Source organism: Oryzias latipes, chromosome 7 (assembly GCF_002234675.1).
Source record: "Oryzias latipes chromosome 7, ASM223467v1".
NCBI classification, from domain to species: Eukaryota; Metazoa; Chordata; class Actinopteri; order Beloniformes; family Adrianichthyidae; genus Oryzias; species Oryzias latipes.
In genome coordinates this window covers 22,977,531-23,002,923 of record NC_019865.2, presented here as the reverse complement: position 1 = coordinate 23,002,923, position 25,393 = coordinate 22,977,531, and the positions used below count along the sequence as shown (strand labels likewise).

Sequence of the window (25,393 nt, the reverse complement as noted above, 5' to 3'; positions counted from 1 at the left end):
GGAATCCTCCCCAGAACGAATGGGATGTCAGCTTTACGCAACTACTTGTAAAGGCATTACAGGGCGTTAAGTCCCGCGCGGATTTGAATTGGTCTCAGCAGTGCAGGATTAGAAGCAGCAGGGATTAGAGCTTCCCTGGAGGAAACGCAGGAGAGGAGATGGCCGAGAGGAGCAAAGATTTAGAGGACCGATCACTCGATACTCCGACTGCAGCTCCAAGTTAAAAGCACAAGGACATCCAGAGGTTCTTTGTTTCAAATCTACTCCATTAATCCGACGTTAGTGAACAATCAGCTGGTCTCACATCTCATTTTTGGACAAGAAAGCAGAGCTTTTATCCCTTGTGTTATCCTAGGCACTTTAACATTGGGAGTTGGGTCATCTAGACCAGTGTTTTTCAACCAGTGTCCCGCGGCACACTAGTGTGCCGTGGGAGATGGTCAAGTGTGCCGTGGGAAATTACCCTCATTAATCATTCACTGATCTAAAAACATTTTCCATCTCCAGGAAATCAGCTCTTTGTTCATCCAAACAGGCCCTGATAAAACACTGAGTAGTGAGGAATATAAAAGATCTTAAAATTACTTTTTCTTTGTGTTTATTTGATTCTATTAAAGACATTTTGATAAGAATGACGGTATTTACCTGCAGCTATAGCGGTTTGCGGGAAAGTCCCGCCCCTTTACCTGTCTCCGCCAATCATTGTTGAAGGCTTAATCACATGTCAGCAGTCTGACCAATCAGAAGTGGTTAAAGTCTTCACTTCCTTGTTCTTAATTCTGCTCATAAATTCTCTCAGTTCCAACAAAAATACCAGCTAAAGCTCGTCTTTAGCGGTGTAGCTTTCCACAGAGTCCGGTGTCAGACCGTGAACAAAACAATGAAGCTCACAGACGCGAGTCTTTCACCCCTTTTTCGGCAGTTTTCACACTACATCTCCCATGATGCATTGGCTTAAAGGGCCAGTGTCCCAGCCCAATTTTCTAATTTAACTTTTATTTCATCTCTTAGAAAAAACAGCCGCAACTTCCTGCTTTTTTGGCCACAATTATCACAAAATGCACGTGAGATTGCGGGGGGGGGCTGTCGATCAATAGAGACCATGAATTTCTGCTTATTTTTTTTTTTTTTTTGGATGCTGGTGTGCCGCGGGATTTTTGTCAAGGTTAAAGTGTGCCGTGGCTCAAAAAAGGTTGAAAAACACTGATCTAGACCCACTAGACAGTGCGCTGAACCTTTTTTCTTCAATGATTTGTGATCTTCACTGGTGTCCATGGATTACATGAAATCTTTCCAGCTTTATCCACCTTTGTCATGTTAGGGAGAACACGTCAATGTAAGGGTGGGGTCATCTAAGATAGCACAAGGGTTAAACTCTCACAATTCTCCCTCATTTCCCCCCAAAACGGCCTTCGTTGATAAAAAAAAAAAAAAAAGAATTGAAAAATGTGAAAAGTTAGGGTTGTTTAACAAGAGCAATTAAATATGGTCAACTTGCTTTTTTATATTAAAAGAAGTGTCATAAAGATAAAATCAAATTTTATTCATAAAGCACTTTTCACACAACAGGAAAACGATGAGATTTGCTTCAAAAATCAAAGAAATCACAAATAAAAGTATTGATTGTTTAGGCCATCAGCATCAATGACTGAAAACTGTTAAAGTTCCACTTCGCTCATCATATTCTCAAGCGTTTCCAGTGGTCTTTTAATCATGAGTGTGCCGTTTTTGGCGAAAAATAAGAAAAAACCTGTGTTGTTTTTCTAGAACATAGTTTCTGTAGAGCGGCAGTAGTTCATAACAAACACCAGATTTTCATCGGAGTGGGTTTTTGAAGTCCTTTCATGTGAATAAAATGATAGCATGCATGCACAGCTTCTCCTTGGCCTGATCATCGCTGATGTTTCTCCTGCTCCAAACGCACAGGGACTCCTTCCTGCTCCTGTCTGTACTGCTGATGCACTCTTTGAACACTTTATTCTCTCTAATAAGAGAAGATTGTGTCAAAAAGACGAAATGAGTCGATGTTCCGCCTCTCGTCCCGGCTGTCCGTCTGTGGAAACGGCTGACCTCAGGGGCATTTCATTATAGCTAAGCACACCGACCTGCACCACCATTAGGAGGCTAATGTGATCGCAGGCCTTGTGGCGGAGCGGAGAAGCCGAGTCCAGTCTGTGCAAATAGACACGCATGAAGACAAATGATCGCAATTCAGCACGCCGCAGCTGCTAGCCAGTTGGAAACGTGTCGGGAGGAAGACGGAGCTGCAGAGGACGGATGGAGAAATGCTTTTTGTTTCCAACTCAACCAACTCCAAGCAGAGAAAAATGTGGATGAAGAGTTTCAGAAGTTTTCCCACAAGATACCGAGAAACGTGACTGGAGGTAACATCCAGTCATTTAGTAGCTTAATCTCTTTAAAATGGGTCCCACGGTTGTACGTGATGTCATGTGTCAGAGTCTGTCCATCCATCAGTTTGCTCCACAGACCTGTCATCATGGTCACCGTCTCTGGGGACCGTCACAGCTCTCATTAAAGAAAGAGGGCAGCACTCTGTGCAAAGGTCACATCAACAAACATCAGGCCTAAGATCAGAAAAAAACCAAAACACCCCCTAATTAGGCTTCCAGTAGCTAGATTCCCTGAAACAAACCAGCAGAGCAAGTTAGGTTTCTCTTTCAACTGGTCCTGTCCAACATATTTATGTCTTTACGTATTTATTTCTTTATTTTTTGTTTAGATGTGCAAATTTTGAGTTCAATTTTGTTTTTATTTTTCTTTCTATAACTTGTCCTGTCCAACAGCTGAGCAAACATATCAGAGCTGAGTGCCTCTTGTATTGGACAGATTTACAGATTTTATTGTTACATTTGGGTTGAGCTCAATTTTCTTAACCCTTGTGCTATCGTAGCCACTTTAAGAAAACCCTTCTTTCTAAATACAACAGCTAACGGATAATAGCGCACTTTTTCTGCCCTTAGTGGTCATGTGAGGTACTGCAACATCTGGTACTTCCTGGTTTTGTCAAATTCTAAAAACTATTGAAGGAATCTTGGAATAATAGGAAAGCAGAATGTGGGAGCCAGTGTCCTCTCTCGAGTTTTTACAACTTCATTTCCCATAATTCAATAGCACGACCAAATCAACTAACCCTTAAAGGATGCGACCTTTGCTCCATCGGACGTCAAACAGAATCAGCATTTGTGGCGTTTTTTTCACCCAGCAAAGTTTATTTATATATAACAACAGTACAAAGAGAATCCTTGGCTTGCAAAATAGGTGTGCTTCATATTTACAATAAGTACACAATAATATATAATAATCAAAGCAAATAAAAAAACACAACTTTTTTTTTAAATACTTTCTTACAATTTTCACAACACTTTTATAAAACAAAAAAACAGACAGCCATTATTATTATCATCGTCACCATTGCCAGTATCTATTATTTTACAGAACTCCAGTGTCTACAAAGGGTTTCTTTACAGGGGGGGGGGGGGGGGGGGGGTGACGGGGTCTCATTTATACTGAGAGTAATATGCTGATGGTCAGTTCACTTCCCCTGACTGATGGCGAGAAGCGAGCAATCAAACAGGCAGAAAATACACAGAGACGCGTGGATTCCTGTAAGGAAAAAAAAAAACAACCACAAGAGCGTTTCTGCTGGAAGCATAAAAGTGCCGAGCCAGTTCCTTTCAGCAATAATCTCGGTTTGGAATGAGGTGGGAGTTCAGAGTCTTTCCTCCTGTTCTGCTCTGCAGGAGGAACAAAGAGGAGCCAGCGTTTTCTTCTTTCTCTTTAAATTAAATCAAAAGAGCTGCACAATTAAGTGTGGAAACACAAACAAGCAACACTCACACAAAATCTCTTTCACAAAAAAAAGGTGCTTTCAGCTGTGATCTAAGACATTTTCCAAATGGAAGAACTGTCGTCTGATTAGATTTTGGCACGGATCGATGCGAGAGAGTGGGCGGGACTAAAGCAGGAAGTAAACTGCATGCACAAACAATAAATCAAAGGAAACGGCGTCCTGATCTACAGCTGATCTCTCAGAGAGGGACATCTGAAAGACGGAAAGGACCTACAGCTCCATGCAAGCTCGGTGAGGTATGAGGAAGATACAATTCCATCCGCTGAACTTGGGAAGACGCCTTCATGGACAGGAAGAAGCTTTGCTCTGTTTGTGTGCATCGGCCATGGTTCCTTTGAGCAGGAACCCTGCAGATGTGTGCTCAAAACTCTGGTCTTCCTTACAGTTGCATAAATAGAAGAAATGAACGAAACAGGAAATGTTGATTTAGCCCAAAACGTGACCATAAAACTGAAGACACAAACGGAGGAGGCGGGGCTCTACGGTATTGATGAAGTGGGCGGGGCATTTGGCACACAGCAACGGTAATGTTTGTCTTGCTATTGGCAGATTTAGCCATTTTAAATATTAGTTAGAGATTATATAACTTTAGTTAGAAGTTATTTTATGAGTAATTTTTCTCTGTCCTTCCTTATGAAGTAAAGATGGAAAAAAGTCCCATTGAATGTAATTGGGAGCTGGACTGAGTGACATCATCCATAGAAAATGGCTGACTTCCAGCTCCAGCCAAATATGGTCAGTTAAGTTGCCATTTTTTCACAATACGAATGCTGCCATGTTGAGGCAAACGGCAGTACGCATTGATTGGCTCTTGACGGTCTGAGTCAACGTTTCTATGGAAACCATTCTGGCCAATCATGAGTGAGTTTATGAGTAGGGCACATCCCACCACTTGATAACTCGGGAGAATCTGTCAATCAAAGGTTTTGAATTTTCAACGTGAGACCACCTACTTTTATTGAGGCATCTGATTGGTCAGTTTATGCCTTGAATAATTTGCCAAAAAAAAGGCAGCAAAGTCCTCAATCCAGCTCTCTTTAAAAGTTAATGGTTGTTCCACAAAACGTCTAGTTTCTTCTGCTGGTGGACCCCCCCCCCAAAAAAAAGCTACGCTTTTCTTGACCGGTTGGTTCGATTCCTCCATCCCTATCAGTCGAGTCTTTATCCGTCATTCCTCCTCCTTTAAAAGTCTGATCACGTTGCAAGGATTTACGGCCCCCCTCATCGACCTCCGTGACCTCCTGCGTCCCCTTTCCTCTCACTTTGTGGTAGCCAAATGTTTTCCGGAGAGTAGCGCCCCCTTTTGAAGATGCATGACTGGAAGTGGGCGAGGTTTCTAAGGCCTCGGAGAACATAAGCACAACTGCAGCATGACGAACAAGCGTTCAAAATAAACCCGGTTCAAGTATTTCCTTTAAAGCAAACACCAACAGGAAGGAAACAAGTTCATCCCAGGAAGTGGTGCCATCTACAGTTTGGTCTGGAAGATCCCATCAGCCTTTAAGTTTGTTCGCTTTGCCTCAGAACCCAAACAAACTTTCTCCTACTTTCACTTTCCCCGCCTCATGTAAAGCATGAACACCAAACCAGGAATCGGATGTTTTTGGTCGAACCAAACGCTCAGAGGAGCTTTTCCAACCTGAAGCAGACTTCTGTGTAGCCGGCGTCACCATCTCCACCGCTGAGGAAAACGGCTCAGATCGGCGCTCTGCTCTGGCAAAAATGTGTAACCCTTGTGTTATCCTAGGCACTTTAACATTGGGAGTTGGGTCATCTAGACCCACAAGACAGTGCTCTGAACCTTTTTTCTTCAATGATTTGTGATCTTCACTGGTGTCCATGGATTACATGAAATCTTTCCACCTTTATCCACCTTTGTCATGGTAGGGAGAACACGTCAATGTAAGGGTGGGGTCATCTAAGATAGCACAAGGGTTAAAACACCAAAATGCTGGAGCTGGAGTTGGGAAGTTCTTCACATCGGCCGTAAATATCTACACTGCTCAGCTCAACGGAAGCAACGCTATCTGCAAAACTCTCAGGAGCGAGAAAACTATTTAAAAAAAAGTACATTCACAAACATTTAGTGGCAAACCAAACCAAACCAGGTGACCAGACGGCAGGACGACGCCATTGGCACCCCCTTCCTAAGGCCCCTCCCCCTTCTCTGAATCCAGGCTTTCCTGTACACCTTTGATTAAAAGCAGAGCAGCAGTTTGGTTTGACTGAAGCGAACCGAAGAGGAAGTAGAGAAGACACGGATCACCAGGAGTTTCCTTTTTGCCGCCATGCGACTTTCTCCAGCGGCGGCGGATATTTCAGAACCGCTTTTTTTTTTTAATGTGCAGCGTAGAAAAATAAAAATCTGAATGCAATCTTCGTCGTCTGCTGGTTTGTCTCTTTCCTTCAGATGACATTTGTAGTTTCACAAGCCGCTTTCCTGACAGGAGGACTCCATGCCGCCGCCGTTTTCCAGTTGGGGGGGGTTGAGAATGAGAGCGGCTGCATGTTCATCTGGCTGTCGACGCAGAGGCCCTCGGGGGTGTGGCTCGCGGCTGCGGGTCCCACGTTGAGAGGTAAGTTACGACCTGTTCTGCGGGTCCTGTCGGTCCCCACGGCCCCCTCCTCCCTCACGGGAAAGGGGGAGGCGGCCTCAGCTGTCCAGAGACATGGCAGAGATCAGCTGCTCCACCTTGTAGGCCAGGCGCTGCTTCCTGGCCTGCTCGTCCTGGTCCAGCGCCGCCGTGATCTGTGCCGAAAAGACAAACACCAACCGTTACGACTTCATCTAGACTCTAGAAAAACAAACGCTAGTCTGATATCAAATGATGGAGAATTCTTCATAAATAGTCAGAGGTGTTTCTGCAGGAGGCTTCTGGGTTTTGTATTGTTTGTTGTTGTCTCTGCGGGTGGCGGAAACCAGAGAGGCCGCCGCCCATTCCAACATGGACGTTTCGGAATCACTTTTGTTTCTCCAACTGAACGAGATTCCCCTCCCAGGATTTTAAAACTAAATGATTCATTGACCCGACTTACGTCATGTGACGTGCCAAATATTTTGAGTGATGACGAAGGTGATGCTGAAAAACGCCATGAATGTGGATGATTGCTGTTACTCCCCCTCAAAGCGCCATTTCTTCGCCATTCGTTCAGCGAAACTGGCAAACAGTGACATCTAGTGGGGCAAAGCGCCATCTAACGTTTGTTCAAAAAAAGTGGACGGGGGAAATGGCGACCCCTGGTGGATAAAGGAGGAAGGGAAACGTGGAAATGGCGACCCCTGGTGGACACGAGCTGAAGAAGGTGCCTAAGACGGACGGAAAATCTTTCTCTTTCGGCTTTTCCCATCAGGGGTCGCCACAGCGAATCATCCTTTTCCACCTCACTCTATCATGAACATCTTCTATCCTAACATTAGCCAACTTCATGTCCTCTGTTAAGACATCCATATATCTCCTCTTTGGCCGTCCTCTTGCCCTCCGGCCAGGCAGCTCCATCTCCAACATCCTTCTACCAATGTATCCACTATCCCTCCTCTGAACATGTCCAAACCATCTCAGTCTGGCTTCTCTGACTTTGTCGCTAACACAGGCAACATGAGCCGTCCCTCTGATGTACTCGTTCCTTATCCTGTCTAACCTGGTCACTCCTAAGGAGAACCTCAACATCTTCATCTCTGCTACCTCCATCTCAGCCTCTTGTCTCTGTCTCACTGCTACCGTCTCTAACCCATAGAGCAGAGCTGGTCTCACCACTGTCTTGTACACCTTTCCTTTGAGTCTTGCTGGCACTCTTCTGTCACACAACACTCCTGACACTTTCCTCCACCCGCTCCAACCTGCCTGCACTCGCCTCTTCACCTCTTTTCCACAATCCCCATCACACTGAACTGTTGACCCCAAGTACTTAAACTCCTGCACCTTCTTCACCTCAGCCCCCTGTAACCTAACGCTTCTACCTTGATCCCTCTCGTTCAGACACATGTATTCTGTCTTACTACGACTGACCTTCATGCCTCTTCTTTCCAGAGCAAACCTCCACCTCTCTAGCTGTTCCTCCACCTGCTCTCTACTCTCACTGCAAATTACAATGTCATCCGCAAACATCATTGTCCAGGGAGATTCCTGTCTTACCTCGTCTGTCAGCCTGTCCATCAGCATAGCAAACAAAAAAGGACTCAAAGCTGATCCTTGGTGTAGTCCCACCTCCACCTTGAACTCCTCTGTCTGACCTACAGCACATCTCACCACCGTCATACTTCTCTCATACATGTCCTGAACTACTCTGACATACTTCTCTGCCACTCCAGACGACCTCATACAGTACCACAGCTCCTCCCTCGGCACCCTGTCATACGCCTTCTCTAAATCTACGAACACACAATGCAGCTCCTTCTGACCTTCTCTGTACTTTTCCATCAACATTCTCAAAGCAAAAATGGCATCAGTGGTGCTCTTACGGGGCATGAAACCATACTGCTGCTCACAAATCTCCACCTTCTTCCTAAGCCTGGCTTCCACTACTCTTTCCCACAGCTTCATTGTGTGGCTCATCAACTTTATTCCTCTATAGTTGCTGCAGTTCTGCGTGTCACCCTTGTTCTTAAAGATCGGGACCAGAACGCTTCTCCTCCATTCCTCAGGCATCTTCTCACTCTCTAAAATCCTATTGAACAACCTTGTTAGAAATTCCACTGCTGTCTCTCCTAGGCACTTCCATACCTCCACAGGTACGTCATCAGGACCAACGGCCTTTCCGCTCTTCATCCTTTTCAGAGCCTTCCTAACCTCATCCTTTCCAATCTCTGCTACTTCCTGCTCCACAACAACCACATCTTCCTCCCTTCTTTCCCTGTCATTTTCCTCGTTCATCAGCTCCTCAAAATACTCCTTCCATCTTTTCTGTACACTCTCCTGGGTTGTTAGCACCTTTCCATCTCTGTCCTTAATCACCCTTATCTGTTGCACGTCCTTCCCATCTCTGTCTCTCTGTCTGGCTAGCCTGTACAAGTCCTTCTCTCCTTCCTTTGTGTCTAACCTGTCATATAGCTCATCGTAAGCTTTCTGTTTGGCCTTTGCCACCTCTCTCTTCACTCTACGCTGCGCTTCCTTGTACTCCTGTCTACCTTCCTCAGTCCTTTCTACATCCCACTTCCTTTTAGCCAACCTCTTCCTCTGGACGCATTCCTGTACTTCCTCATTCCACCACCAAGTCTCTTTACCGTCTTTCCTCTTTCCAGATGACACACCTAGCACCTTCCTACCTGTTTCCCTGATAGTTTCTGCTGTAGTTTTCCAGTCCTCTGGAAGCTCATCCTGACCACCCAGGACCTGCCTCAACTTCTGCCTAAATTCCTCACAAGTTTCTTCATTCTGTAGCTTCCACCACTTGGTCTTCTTTTCTGTTTTCCCTATCTTCTTCTTCCTGACCTCCAGAGTCATTTTACACACCACCATGCGGTGCTGTCTGGCTACACTCTCTCCTACCACCACTTTGCAGTCATTAACCTCTCTCAAATGACCTCGTCTACATAGGATGTAGTCCACCTGAGTACTCCTACCTCCACTTCTGTATGTCACTCTATGTTCCTCTCTCTTCTGGAAGTAAGTGTTGACTACAGCCATTTCCATCCTCTTCGCAAAGTCCACCACCATCTGTCCCTCCAGATTCCTTTCCTTCACACCAAACCTGCCCATCACCTCCTCATCACCTCTATTGCCCTCACCAACATGCCCATTAAAGTCTGCTCCAATAACAACTCTCTCTCCTCTGGGAAAACTCTCTATGACCTCATCCAACTCACTCCAGAATCTCTCCTTCACTTCTAACTCACAGCCAACCTGTGGCGCATACCCACTGACTACATTCACCATCACCCCTTCAATTTCTAACTTTAGGCTCATCATCCTGTCTGAGACTCTTTTCACCTCTAGAACACTGTTCACAAACTCCCCCTTCAGAATCACTCCTACCCCGTTTCTCTTCCTATCAACACCATGATAGAAAAGTTTGTATCCTCCTCCAATACTACGTGCCTTGCTGCCCTTCCACCTTGTCTCCTGCACACACAGTACATCTACCTTCCTTCTCTCCATCATGTCTGCCAGCTCTCTGCCTTTCCCTGTCATTGTGCCAACGTTAAGAGTCCCTATTCTCAAACCTATGTTCCTGCCTTTCCCCTTCTCTCTCTGGCCACGGACCCTTCTGCCTCCCCTCTTTCTTCCACCAACAGTAGTCAAATTTCCACCGACACCCTGTAGGTTAACAGCATCGGTGGCGGTCGTTGTTAACCCGGGCCTCGACCGATCCGGTATGTCTAAAGTGTTGTGGATGATTCGCATGGTTATTTTGGCAATTTTTACGCCGGATGCCCTTCCTGACGCAACCCTCTCTATTTATCCGGGCTTGGGACCGGCACAGAAGTTACTGGCTTGCAACCCCTGTGGCTAGATTCTAAGACGGACGGAAAATGTCTTTGCTTATTAGGGAGGAGACCTGGGGGGTAGGGGTTTTAAAATGGCCCATACATCCACATGCACACAAATATACACCACCTCCTGGGAGAGCACAAGGGTAAAAGAAATGATTCCTGAAAAATCTGGACGGCTTCTTTTTTAAAGTTGAAATGTTTTGCATGTTCTTAAAAGTTCCACAGGATCCCGGGGAACCGTCACACCCTGATGATGCAGAACAGAGTGTCCGTCTGCCCACCCACTGCGCTTCGCTCATCAGCCCAAGTGCTCTTAAAGGCTCGCAGCTGCAGTCATAACGTTTCCTCCTCTTCGAGCCTGATTGTGATCTATTATTAATCTGCTGCTCTTCAGTCAGGTCCAGCTCCCCAGATCCATTCAGACAGGCCCCAGCTCTGGCCCGGACGACGAACACTCAGGCTGGAGGAAGGACAGCGGACGCAGGAGCGTCTGCGTAAAAACCGCCGTGTTGGCAAACGTCTGCGTCAGCGGGGGCATCAGAAGGAGCCGCAATGAGGTTTCACGGCCAGCAGAGGAGGAGCTGACTGGATAATGAGGAGACGGGACGGAGGGAGAAAGTGGAGGAGAGGGATATCACTGCTCGACATAAAGGTCAGGCTAAAGATTCTCAGCGGAGGAGCTGACATTACACGCAGAATGTCTCCATAAATGCTTTCCCTCCCAATCTTCTCCCTTCCTTTATATGCTTCCTGTGATCCCAGTGTGTGTGTCTCGGTTTGTCCACACCCACTGTGTTCTGCTCACATATGTGTCGCCTGCCTGGTTAAACTCAGCAGAAGCCGAGCTCGCCTCTCGTCCAGATCGCGCTCACACTCTGCAATTAGCAGCTGATTTATGGAGGCAGCGGCTCATTGTGCAATCAGGACTGCCGCAGGTAAAATCTGCAGATGAAGGACAGCAGCATCCTGCTGCATGCAAATGCTCCACAACTCTTCTATATGTGCCTTTGCAGTCAAAGAATCCAATTCTAATGTTTTTTTTCCCATTATTTGCAGCACTTGTGGAGAATAAAAATGGTCAAATAGTCTCACTGATGTTTTTTTGGGTTTTCCATCATTTAATCCCTTAATTTAGCCTTTTTCAATTTTTAAAACTTTGCAGCGCACTTCAGAATCATTTTTACACATTCTTTCTGTTTGGCTTCCTCGTCTTTGTTCATGGTGTTACTCTTATCACAGCATGATAGGAATCACATCATTTCACTTCAACCGTAGGACAAATACACAGAGTGAGAAGTGAGGAATAAAGCCTTTGAATCTTCTGCATTTAGGAAAAACTGTGGTTTGTTTGTGTTCTCTTTGTGTTTGGCTTTGTTTGGTGTGCAGCGCGACTGCCTTCACTTCATTGAAATAAAGATCAATTCACCAAGTTAAAACTATTTGGTTCCTCTATTGTGGTATTTGAGACATTCCAGGGTTTTTTTTCTGACAAACGTTGGTTTAAAAAAAAAGGTCTTCGGCATCGTGACATGGACCCGAACAGGAAGTGGACCCGTGCCGGTCCTGTGTGTTCTTGGATGGTCTGAGCCCAAGGAGGGTCACGGACAGGAGCAGAGGTGGGTCTTGCAGGTCCCTGAAGGCTTGTTGACAATGTGGTAATTGTATCGTGAAGTGTTTGTGAGTGTAATGTAAGTTGCACGCACTTATGACATAGGGTTGATGCTGTACCGTGTCCTCACGCTGCCCGTCTTAGTCATGACTGTCCTTACAGGAGCATACAGGCTGTCTACACGCTAGGATCACACACCTGTTACGTGAACAGCTAACACAAAAACCTGACACAGAGTTTGGGGGTTAAAAATAGAATAATCTGTCCAACCCGCCATCATCAAACCTTTGGGATGTTTGTCTAAAAAATAAAACTCTGCTTTGTAGAAACGTAGTTTAGTCAAATGTAAAACAGGGTTTTTTCCACCCATGTGTGGTTCTGTGGGAAAGGTTTCTTAAAGCTCTTCATGCTCTTACCTCCGTTAACCAAACAGAACTGTTACCCGTTTGCAGTATCTGCCTGATGGGCCCAGGTCACGGCAGAAACAATGGGGTCACCGGGCTTTTTTGGTTCCCCCCAGTTATAGAATAACAACCCCGGAGAACTGATATCAGACCTGAACTATTTTGAACTCAAAACGTAGGTAGTGCCATCTTTTTTTAACCCATTTTATTAAATTCTTATCTGTCTTTTTGTTATTTTATGCTGTTGGACTTAATAAGCTCAAATTTTCTTTGAATTTTCTTCTTTCTTTCTCGGTTTTTAATTTAAAGCTTTTTGTTACCCGATGTCGTTGTAAAGTGCAAAGTTTTAAACAAAGTTTTATTCATTCGTTTATGCTTTGCACTGCTTTAGCCGATCTCTGTTGTAATCTTTTAAGGACAAGTTCTTTTGTCTTTGTTGTTGACTGTTTTAAAAAAATGGCGTCTCCTTAGAGCTTTGAGTCACTGAAACTCAAAGAATCATGGGAAAAAATACAGACAACGTGCAAAAGGGAAAAAAAAGACTCTGTAGGATTTTTATGCATGAAATTTCACACAATGATCAGTCAGGAGATGATACTCAGACAATCAAACTTACTCAAATCACTTTGTGCTTCATAAAAGAAAAAACCCAGAGAGAAAAAAATGTAGTGTGGGTGATGGTCCAGAAGAATCCACGGCTGTTCCAGCCTCCAGATGTCCCTTACCTCCTCGCTGTACTTGCTGACGTACGAGTAGATCTCGTTGAGCGCGCTGAGCATGTTGAACTCTGTGGAGTGGAGTCTGGCCTGCTCTGCCAAATAGGCATTCATGTCCTGGTCACTAATGGCTGGCAGCCGGCTGATGTCAGCATAGTACCTGCAAACGCAGACAAGAGGAAAGGCTCTGCGTCAGCCCCTCGGCTCATGTCATATTTTTAACCCAGATCTGAATTATTTAATGGACAAATTCCTGAGCCATAATACCACTTGCTCTGACAATCGATGCGTGCTAGAAATCCCCCACAAAAGTGCTTTAGCAAAATCTGGTTAAGCTTTTATTCGAGGAAGAAAGAGCCGAATGAATCGAGCTGCCCAAAGATCCCAGTTTTTATGGTAAAAGGAGACAAAAAAAAGGTATCTGAGTGGAGGATCAGCACCTACCTTTCTACCCAGCTCTTATAATTGGGGATATCTTTAGCGTAGAGCAGCTTGTTTGATGGGGAGTCTTTTCCCAGGCGGTGCTCTGAAGTGGAGCATGAATCCATAAAGGTCTGAGCTACTACAGATAGACAGGCGTCTGTGATGCTGCTCTTGTGGATGTCGAACACAAACTGCGGGTTTTTTATCACGTTCACCCAGAAGCGCAGCGGAAGACTGAACAGATACAAAACAACGGAGATCAAAATCAATAGTTTGGAACAAAAATATCTATTTGCTTAAACTAAACGATCAAATGTTACCAGTTGCTTTTCCAAGTGTGGCGGACGTCCGTGTCATAAATGGCGTGCTTGTCCGCCTGCTCATCCAGGAAGTCAAACATGTATTTGATGGCCAGAGGAAGAGTGCTCCCCCGGTGGACGGTGCTGAACAGCGTCTCAAATAAATCATCGACAAACTTTTGCAGCGTGCCCTGGTGGAAGATTGAAAAAACATGCAGGTTAGACAGGAAGTCTGATGGTAAAAAACAAAATAAAAGCTGGAACTTAAAAGCAAGCAGATGCTCTGATATCAAAGAAATACAGCGACAAAAAAAATAAAAAACATTTATTTTGAAAATATTTTAAAACATGGAAATGCAAAAATATCAGGGGCAGATGTGCCGGTTCAGCACCACTTCTCATGGCTGTCCTGAATGGTTTCACAGCTCAACCCTCAAGATTCTGTTCATCATCAAACTTCACAGAGAACCTTTCCCAACAAAAAATAGAACTACGTGTGCAGAAGTTTGTAAAAGTTTGCTTTTCTTTACAGGAAACAGTCTAAACGTTGAGTATAAGGGGGTCGAGGTGAGATTTGAGTCGACCTGCACTCCCCCAGTAAAGACGTCTTATAGGCGTCATAGGCTGATCATGAAGATCTGAGGGATTCACTAAAGCCTTTCAGTTGATGGTTTCAGATGTGAGGAGCAAAACGTTTATTTTAATAGGTCTACAAGGCACAAAGAAGAGATGTTCAGACATATGGTGATTAATAAACGTTACTTTAGAAAAGCTAAAGGTCCAGGTCTTAAAGAAAGGGAATCAGATAGTTTAAGAGTGGAACCATCAGATGTTTGAATCCTGTGTTCTCCAACACAAGTTAGCAATGTTCATCTTTAATCAGGCTGGATATATGTTAAATTGGATGATAAAAGGAAAATAAAATACGGTACATGTGTAAGAAACACAAACGAGAACTAAAGTGGGCTCAATATGGAACTCTGTGGAACACCATAAGCAATGCTAGTTAGTATAGGAGTCATTTTTTTGTGATGGACCTTAACATAACCTTAAAATAACTGAGAAATACTGTCATATCAAGACTAAATATGTAACCTAAATCTCTCACGTGTTAAAATACCATATACCAAGTAAGTAGGAGCATTTAAAACCAAAGTACAGAGGAAATGAGCTGTGCTGACTGTGTGACAAAAAGATTTTTTTTTTGGAAAAGACCAAAAATTATGTCCAACACAAGAGGCCCTCAGCTCTCATCTGTCTGCCCAGCTGTTGGACAGGACAAGTAAAAAAAAAAAAAAAAAAAAAAAAAAAGGAAAAGACCAAAAATGGTGTTGGAATCAAGACTGGGAAATGCTGATTTCTACCAATTTTGCTTAACTACTGAAAATAGTTCTTGGATTACGGTTGTTTCCTTTAATAAATATAAACATTTTGCAGTTGATGGACATGCATTGAATGAAAAACCATCCTTTGTGGCAACTTAAAGCAATAATTCATTAAATTGTCATTTTTTTTCATTCCAATTTACGTTGGTTATTCTGCATTCTCTTGGACCTGTGTCTGCTTAAAAAAGTCACTTTTGTTCTAAAGGGGCAGCGGGGATCCAGAGGGGTACCAACCTTGGTAGCCAGCAGCCGGGTCAGATAAATCTCAGAGACCATCTTGCTGCCCCGATCTCCTTCTTTCTGATCTCCGTGCTCGTGGTTCTTCACCAAGTGCCACACCTTCACGCCGCTCTCCAGGTCGGGGGTGATCATCGGAGCGCGGGAACGCAGGCTGTCTGGACTCCCCGTATAGCGGAACGAAGAGTCTGTCCAGGAAAAAAGTATATAAATTCAGTGTTTGCAGTGATTAATGTCGCTGGAAATGAGGCAGCGCATCAAAATAAGTGAGTGGTTCCAAAAGAATGTCTTCTAACAGCAACATATGATGATCTGTTTGAGGACAAAGAGGATTTGGGGAAAATCGCGGTCGCTTGCACAGCAACAGTTCTCAGCACTAATCCAGATTTCACACAAAAAGTCTAAAAAACACTCCAACACCTCTTGTGTTGCCGCACAAAAAGACAGACCGATGTGTGGAGGGCAGGAGGGATGTTGCATTTTTAATCATCTGTTTATTAGCTGTTTCGCTCCTCTTTCTGTGTCATGAATCAGGAGATAATTACAGTCTTTCTTATCTCACTCATCGGCCATTCTCTCTTTCTTACATAATCCCTGTCTCACGGCTGCGCCTGGCCTCTGGTAAAGGCGCTCATAATTGGCTCTTCCCTCGGCGCCATGTTGAAAACAGCCCTGTCACAGTCTAATCAAGGCATCAAAAGATACCCAATTTGTAAAGGCACTACAGCCACCATCCTTCATCCATACATCCCCCTCATCTGCCGCCTCACTCTGAATGACACCGGTTCCCCTCCTAATTAGTCAGCATCTCCTCAAGGCGGCCGGCTCTCTGGAGGATCTGAGGAATCCGGCGAGGATCTCTCTCTCTCACCTTCAAAAGGCGAGCCGAACAACAAAGCATGGCGGCCATTAAGGCCCCTGATACCTTTCAAATGAGCCCAAACAGTGAAAATGTGGCGCGGTCACTGGGGACAAAGGCTGCTTTATATATGGTATCAGTTGCGGGGGTGGGCTGAGATTGGGAATCCCGTCACGATTCAGCCTCCCTGCACTTTCACCGTCAGCTCCAGGATGCAGCTGGCCGGCACGGCGGGAGTGCGATCAGGCCGAGGAGGAGGCGCGCCAGCGGTGCAGATTGAGTCAAGATGCTAAGTGCTGGACGTGAAATTGGTAAAAATCCATCCGCAGGTGTCGGAGAACAGCTGCTGTGCCAACAAGTGATTGATGAGAGCCGGGCCGGCGCCAGAACAGCGGCTCCTTTCAATGCCACGCACATCCACTTGGAGTGGCACGGGACCAGCAGCAGGAGACGACATCTTTTCAGAGGCTCTAACAACAAACCACACGGAGGTGTGCCAACAACCCCATGTTTTAAAGACCCACTGGGATCCTCTTTTGATCTATTTTTAAAGATGGCCCAGCGGTTTCTTGATTATGATTCGGACATTTTTAGCCCAAATCAACATACTGTCTTGGACACAGTTTCTGCAGAGCGGCAGGAGTTCATCACCTCTGAGTTGTGGGCGGGACCGTTGGAGCGGAGCAACCCTGCCCCCTTTCCTGTCACCCACAACTGAGAGCTCTCTGTTTAAACTCTCTCCTGATAGCTTACGGCCCCTCACAACCCCAGCCTAACATTCACGGTTGGACAAAAGTGGCGAGCGATGTCAGAGCTATCTAGCCATGAGGTTAGGAGCCAGATCCCAGCTCTTGTTGGGTGAAAAGGTCACCAGTCTGTTGCAGGCCTATACCACAACCACCCACATACCCTTACATGCACACCTAGGGGTAATTCAGAGTAACCGAAGAACCTATGAAGTAGAGCTGGGCGATATGGCCAAAAAAAATAAAATCTCAGATTTTTTTAATTCCATATTCAATTTTCTAGGTTACTATTTATTTTCTGCCTGTTAGAGAGGGGGGGGGGGGGGGGGATAAGAGGGTGATTATAGAAAGGGCCGAGGGTGGGGGGTAAAATAATAAAGGATCATAAAGCAACAAGTTACTGGATGTTTATAATCATTACTGTCTGGTTTAGATGTATAAAATATCTTAAAGGGGCGGAGCCTGTCCACACACTCAAATGTTACATATGTTCCCATACAAAAAATTAAATATGGACATAATACAACTAATGTTCGCACACGCAAACCTATGCATTCAGACTAACATACGTGAAACATTTCATTCAGTCACGCAAACTACTGGTGCAAAGGTGGGACGGCACCTGTGCTTGAGTGATTGTTCAAGCCAGGGCCCCCCAAGGGAGACCCGCCCTATGCTGCAGGCACCCACCCAGCCCAAAAAAAACAAAAAAAACGTGAAGCGTGTTACAAACAAGTTGTAGACTTACTGTGAACACAGCTTCTGACTGACTGACGTACTTCTTTCTAGCTCTTTTGTCTTGTTAAATGGGCCTTATAGTACAGTGCGCTCTATATAACTTTCTGACAAAAGCTCAGAAAACAGACCATTCATTAGCAATCTGATGCACCCTTTAGTGCAGGGGTCCCCAAACTACGGCCCGCGGGCCGGACCTGGCCCTCCCACCCGTTTGACTGAACGATATCAGAGAAAGACCCTTTTTATTTTTTTATTTCTTTTGCATTATTATTTTTTTATCCTGGCATCAGGATCGAGACTCATGGAAGCATGAAAAACAGAATCCCTAGAATTGTTTCCTTACGTAAATAAAGCGTAATTGAATTGAAATGTGAGCCAAGCTAAAAATGTTGCAACTGCCACCTCATTTTGCCCCAGTCATAGAACTTGAACGTGGCCCCGCCCCCCTTTAAAACGGAAAAATGATGGAAAAATTAACCAAGGAAGTTGATCAGAGAGAACAAACAATGGTGTCTACTCGGCTAGCCTCCTGAAGCCTCCAAAACTGGATTATAAAGAAAGAACACAAAAATTTTGAGAGCCTGCTGCTCATAGGAGTCATTTAAGAGATTCTGCTCTAAAAACTGAAGTTTAATATTTACCTTAAATTGTGCATTGACAACAAAAGCTTTATTCTGTGAAATCCACAGAGATTTATTTGGTTATTATTGATTTTCTTAAATCTAAAATACTGTTATTATATATTTCCTGACGTTTTATGTAAAGAACCCAGAGAGGGTTATTTGTTTTTTTACTGATTTCATAAAGAGCCTAATTATATATTTGGTCATTATTATAATTCTTTTTTTTTGGCTAAAGAACCCAGAGAGGATTATTTGATATCAGATTGGGTTAATAACATTTGGTTATGTGTGGCTTTCAGTTACATTTAGGCCCCCCTGTGACCGTCACACTTTTTCTGTTTCAAACTGACCCTGGCCCCCGATCAGAGAATGGAAACGTCAAGTAGCCCTCGCTGGAAAAAGTTTGGGGACCCCTGCCTTGGTGTGTAAAAGAACCATACTTCTGTGTTGTATTGAAACCTGAATAGCTCCGTCACTGACAAACATGGTGCAAAGGTTCTGTGTCCGATTGATTTTTCATCAAGTTCAAATGAGGGGAGCCCAAGTAGAGCAGGGCTGTCCACTCCTGATCCGCCAAATCTACCATCCTGACTAATTCCACTTTTCTCCCTGCACGTCTTTGCTGCTGTTTGCCTGGTGTGTCCAGTCAATCAAATTGAGGAGAAACCTGAGTCAACAAATCCGTGGAAAGCAGAGAAAACAGCAAAACTAGCATGCTGGTAGATCTCAAGGACCAGGATCGGGCAGCTCTAACGTCGGGACTCACCGTATCTGCTGATGGAAGTCCGCGATATGCTGGCTGAGGACGGGATGTTGTACGAGGACGTCTGCTTGGGCACCAAAGCCACCACGGAGCGGTCTGACACCTGAGTCGAGACAAACAACACCCTTTCAGTGAGATTATATGCAGAAAAATAGCTGTTTTCTGGCCCTTATAAGTGTTAAATTAATTCAGTTCCTTAGAAAAAGTCGCAGCCTTTGTGACAAAAAACATAAAATAAAATCAATTCCAAGAAGGTTTTTTTTTTCTTCAGTTGGAAAGCCTGTCAGAATATTTGTTTACAACATGTTCACAGATTTATTTCACACCACAGAGAAAACAACATGAGAGGATGTAAGACCCCGAGTGAGCAATCCCCTGAGTAAAATACATCTCAGAAGCCTTCATCTCTTCGTGTCATATCTGTGCTCCCTGTTGCTCGGTGCCGCAGCCCTGTGGCTTTTTCGGCACGGCAAAGTGCTGCGCCTGCATCGCGGCTGTACTCAACATGACTGTCAATGCTCTGGCAGACATGATGTAAGCTTTGGAGATGGAGACAAAGACAAAAAAAAAAAGACAAGCTAACATTACGTCAGAGACGGCAAACATCTAATGTGAAGTCAGGTATGACAATTTAAAAGGAAACCAACACTGACATGTATTTCCTGTATCCCTTTCTTGCTGCAGAAATTAAGAAAACTTTCAATTTGAGGGAAATAAAATGGTCCATTGGATCCTCTTCAGCTAATGCATGACATCATTTCGCTGTCATAATTGATGTCACTACTGTGAGCGCACTCACATGTCCAGCTTTTATGAAGGAAAAACAGAAGGCATCAAACTGAACTTCTCTTTTTTTCTTCCTTTTTACCCTGAAAACAAAAGAGCCTGTTGGCTGGCCTTTACAGATTTACCCACAGGAGGGCTTTCTGCTTCAAGCCCCACAAAGAAAAACTGACGAGCCTCCATCACAAGAGAAACAATAGGCAAATGTCAGGCCTCCACCCTCAGAAAGATACCTCAAAGAATCCACAGAAAGGATTGAAAATTCTTTATTTGTGTCCTTCAAAGAGAAGGAGGTCTTGTCCTTCTCTTGATGGAAAATGGATCACTCATTGAGTGTTTTTGGTAGAGTTTGTATTGGTTGTTGAGAGGCAGCTCTCTAAGCCCTTACGGTTAGATATGAGCTGTCTGAGGGGGAAAATTGGGGAAACGTGTACGCAGGTGGCCCACAGGAAATATCAAAGTCATGGACCATTCAGGGTGCAAAAAGTTCATGCACATTTTTACCACACACAAGGGTAAGTAAGGGTGAGGAAGGTAAGATGCAATAGTGTCGACCGGCCAAATCATAGGGACTGTCCGAGGAGCTCGTTGGCGCTGTTCATGTGGAAACAGTACGCTCCTAGCATGCAGCCTGGCGGTTGAGCTGCGTTCACATCCAATGGGATTTGTGCATCAAAGACGTCCAGTTTCAATGTTTGAGTGTGATAAATGACAGAGATATGAATGATCTCATAACCCAGACATGTAGACGTGCTTACTGAAACTTTTGGGGAGTTCTTCAAAATAAACAAAGCTGATCTGTAAACATCCTCCGTGTGTTCCGTGCATTTTAAATTAGATATACAGTCAATGCTACCATGTAGAGATGAGGCTCAAAAAGACATAAGCTCCTCCCACACGTGTCTGGAGCTTCTGGATTCAAAACTCCTGTGTTCACACATTGCTACAAACAGTTTTAAGTCCGTCTTTGCGCTCTATGAACAAAATGTGCAGCATTGAATGCGCACTGAAAGTCGTACTTTGACCAATCAGGGACTCAGATTTGGTAGTGATGTATGGACGGCGTCCCTTTCGGTTCACGGTAGTACCAACCTTTGGAAAATTGATCATAAAGGAGAAATGAATAATTGTGGTTTGTACCCGGCCGGAATTCTATAACACCAATTATTGCAGATTTCAGGATAGATCTGTGAAAGAAAAAGCCTGGAGCGAGAGTCATGAGATTTGCACCGCTTTGACATTTTACAACAAGCCTCTTTCAGCTTTGAGTACATGCATTGGTATCTGGCAGCGACAGTCCAGTGTGAACAGCACAAGAATTCCTGTTTAGCACATCCTTGAACGCTCATCACATGCCCAGTTGTGAACGTAACTTAACACCCAATTGCGTTCGGTGTGAACGCAGCATTAATAATGAGGGAACTAGACAATCAAGGTGCAGTTTGTGCAGATATCCCACAGGCGCTCGTGTATCACCTGCACACCCTGTGTGTGCGTTGTTTCCACTGTCAGTGAGGAGCCAGTAATGGCACCTTAAGAAACGACTACAGTGTGGTATAAGGGCACCATACGACAGCAACACCAGTACTTCATCAGTGCATACAACTTACATTACTTACCAATACTTCACGTGTACGCTCCATTTTCAACATCCCTTGAGGTGGCCCTACGAGACACACCTGCACTCATAAGAGGCAGTCCGCTCCTCTCTACCACCCTCCACGGGCCCAGGCAACTCAAACACGTCAACACAGCACAGGTGCATGAGGCTTTAGGAGCTACTCCTGACCATGATATTGGATCTGGAATTAACTGGCCACTCTGAACACACTACACAGGCCATAGGATGAATTTCGGGTTTCTTGAGGAGAAACGTCTCAATTCTCCCTTCATTCATCCTCCATTAAAGCGTCTCATTCATTCCTGAGTCCTTCAACATCATTTTGATCAACTCTCCCGTTCTGTGAGCTCCCTTTTGTCTGCCGGCATGTACGCTCCCTTTAATCCGCCAGCAACTTTCCGCAAAGTTTCCACCCCAACGCTGTGATACATTTACTCTAGAGAGCATGAAATAGCTTCTCAGCAGCCTTTTCCTTTTACAAGTCCCTCCATCTTTTTCTCTCTCTGCCTTTCATGGCTGACACAGGAGCCGGAGCAGAGATGGGTCCTTGTGATAGCCCAAATGATTGAAGGCGTGCAGATTCGCCTTTCAGGGATAATCCAGTGTGGGGCTGATATTGGGCAGGTGTGATAAGAGCGGCGAGGCCCGCCTGTGATAAGACCTTCCATTAGACAGCGGTGAGTCGACCAGACAGCAGAGTGTGGTCATCCTCTATCTTTCTTTTCTCAACCCCCCACCACAGTCTTTCCTACCCAGTACTCCCATCTCGTCTGGACTCATGCTGTCATATCTCGACACCTTTCAGAGGATTTTCCTCAGCGCAGCAATGGATTCACAGTCTTTTCTAAAATGTTTTTTTTTTTAAAAAGGACTGTGATGCAAAAATCGCAAAACTGCAGCTGAGAGCTAGGGTGATCCAATGTCCTACTTCCTTTTTTTATGTTCTTGTTTAACATTTACAAAGAGAATAGTTACATCTTTTCTGAGTTGTGTGCCCACCCCAGAGTGGGAGATCCAGGTCTGGGACTTGATGTTTTTATGGAAAGCAGTTTGAGTAGCATGAGTTGCTATAAAAAATAAAGTTTGATTTGAAACAGCCAAGCAGCATCGGCCGATGACATAGACAGGCAACTGGATCTTTCTGTCGGTGACATCATCTGTGTTCTCTCTATTGCTGTCCTGAAGAGAAAGGGGCATTTCAGGTCAGATGAGGGGCATTCCAGGTCAGATGAGGGGCATTTCAGGTCAGATGAGGGGCATTTCAGGTCAGACGAGGGGCATTTCAGGTCAGATGAGGGGCATTTCAGGTCAGATGAGGGGAATTTCAGATCAAATGAGGGGCATTTCAGGTCAGACGAGGGGCATTTCAGATCAGACGAGGGGCATTTTAGGTCAGACGAGGGGCATTTAGCTTTGTTCTTAGCTGGTCACTCAAAGGTTGGTGCAAAGCTGATACATTTTTTTTATTTCTTTTCAATCTGTCTCCTTCTGCTTCTTAACGGTTTTAGAAGAGAAAAAGACTCATGGCCCTCAGTAAACCACTTGTTATCTGTGGTTTGCAGTGTGAAACCTTGAGGTTTTATCTATGTACGCAATGCAAATGCATCAAAAAACTTGTTCTACAATCTGGTTCCAAAGAGTAAAATTAAGTGCAATTGATTTCAAACGGTTACCAATTGTCCTCTTGTTACCGGGGTAACAGAATCATTTTAAGATCAAGCTGTGGACACAGCAGGGTGAAGCTGTTCTTGGAAAGTGACTGCAAATAAAGTAGTTGTTGCTAGTAATGGATTAACGTACTAAGGACTGTTAAGAAACAAAGCAGGTGAAGTGCTCCCACATATGATTGCTTGCAGGTAGAAACTTTTTAAACATGGGTTTAAAAAAATAATGTGGAAAACATTAAAAAAGCTGCAAAAAAAAGAGGAAAAGTGAGAAAGATAAGTAGAAAGTAGGTCAAGAGCAGAACGGACAACGTCACGAGAAAAAGGACAAAGGAGGAAGAAGCAGCATGATACCGAGTTCTCTGTGAAGGACACGACGATGTGTCCCTTTCTTCTAATGACTCCTGCATCTGCTAAGTGATTCTGCCTGTTCTCTGGCGGCCCAGGAGCTCAGAGCGGCCTCCGCCTGTGAGGTCAAGATCTTCGCTACCTCGTCCTCTGGCTCTGCTGCTAAGATGGAGCCGCCCCCGTGATGCATCCCTGTCAAACCCCTCCGCTCTGACGCAGGTAGAATCAAAACTCACGCAGTTTTTAGGCAGATGGTCCCCTTTGGCTGGCTAATGAGGGCCGGGTGAATATATAACTACAAGCAAGAGGAGACACACTTCCTATTCCATTCCTTATTATTTTTTATCTGTGGCTTTTGCTGTTTCTCTCTTTGTTTTATTCATATAAATGACACAAATTCCTTTTTTTTTTAGATGCAGAACTCGTCATTTTCCTCCACTTTATCTCACTACTTCATTGAACTGGACTCAAGAAAGTATTAGAAAAAATTATTTTGTAAATTCAGTAGTTAGAGAGTAAAAAGACAAACAAAACCGAGAAGAGATAATAATTGGTCCCTCCCTCCTTGTGTACGGTAATGGTCCTCTGCTCTGTGAGCCTGTTATCTGTGCATGGAGATGAGGCTTCAGAAACCGGCTGTCTTAAAATCGAGAGCAGGAAACATTAAAGTGTCAGTGAAGCTATTTCCATAATAGGAGCAGGAGAAAACAATCCTGATAAACCCAGAGTAAAGTTTGAGGGATGATTTTAAAAAGCAGAATACTGTTTGTTGTGTGCATTTTCTACCTGGTAGTGCAAGAGTGTGTTGAGTCTCTTCCAGTCGTTTTCAATCTTGGTGGTGATGTCTTCGTCCTGCAAAACCACACGGGCCATTCGTCCCTGGCGCCACTCTGAAAGCACCAAGAAGAGAGCGTAAGCTCGCTGGAATTCTTTTTTCCCTTTGCTTTTCTCTGCAAGCGTTAGCGCTCACAGCTAGCCAACACTTGCGATTTGGTTGGTGTAGCCCCAGAGCTAGCTTACACGTGCAGTGTCAAACCTAGCCAAATGCAAACCAAACACAATGGAAATATTATCCTTCATTTCTTAGAGTCACACAACTTTTAAGTTTGCTTCTCAGCTGACGTTCAAATATGTGCAGCACATGGCGAAGCTGCTGGCGTAGCGGCTCAGACCGCTAACTACCATTAAACCACGAGAAGTACTTTGAAGAGAAATGCTATATGAGTTAGCAACATTGAAGCGCTGTACTTTTTCTGAGCAGTTTACCTTTACGTATCTCACTGAGAAGAAGAAACAACAGAGTATACACACTTTGTTGCACAAATTTGAGGGTACTCTTACACCTACAAAGTACATTCATTTATAAAAACTATTATCTTCTTGAATATACTGTATACTGTTATATTCCGTGCACAAAACAGTTACAGTCACACTGCTTTAATCCTACACACGTTAAATACATATTAGCATGTACATAAGGCTGTAATAGTATTTGTGTATATAAGCATGTATGTAAAATTATTTTTTAATACGTATGTAATTGTTAAAAAGTATTTGTGTAAAAGTTTAAAAGTATTTGTGTAAAAGTTTAAAAATATTGAAGTGTAAAATATAAGTATAAAATATTATAAGTGTATAAAATATAAATGTAAAATATTGAGTGTAAAAGTATATTGGTATGTATGCAAACATTCAATATTATTTGTAAAGGCGTATATATAAGTTTTTTTTCAGTTTTTGTGTGAAGTATTCCAGTGTTTATACATTTTTTCTTAAGTAACAATTTAATGGTGCATCTAAAGTGAATTTGGCATGTAGTATTTATCCGTGGACTTAAGTATTAGTCCACCACCTCTAGATCAGGGACTTTTGAT

General features: G+C 44.1%; 1 protein-coding gene across 2 annotated transcripts in view; it reads right to left on the bottom strand.

Annotated features, from left to right (window-relative positions):
- Positions 1–3,204: 3,204 nt before the first annotated feature.
- The window catches only part of LOC101158766 (plexin-A2), a 248,635-nt gene continuing 226,446 nt past the window's right edge, over positions 3,205–25,393 (bottom strand). For both annotated transcript variants that reach the window (XM_020704870.2, XM_004070981.4), the window contains exons 26-32: positions 24,306–24,409; positions 19,107–19,206; positions 15,372–15,562; positions 13,774–13,943; positions 13,475–13,687; positions 13,040–13,190; positions 3,205–6,620 (exon numbers count right to left, since the gene is read on the bottom strand). In XM_020704870.2, coding sequence (XP_020560529.1) covers positions 6,525–6,620; positions 13,040–13,190; positions 13,475–13,687; positions 13,774–13,943; positions 15,372–15,562; positions 19,107–19,206; positions 24,306–24,409 — 1,025 coding nt within the window. In that variant the 3' untranslated portion in view covers positions 3,205–6,524. The remainder of the gene's footprint in view (positions 6,621–13,039; positions 13,191–13,474; positions 13,688–13,773; positions 13,944–15,371; positions 15,563–19,106; positions 19,207–24,305; positions 24,410–25,393) is intronic.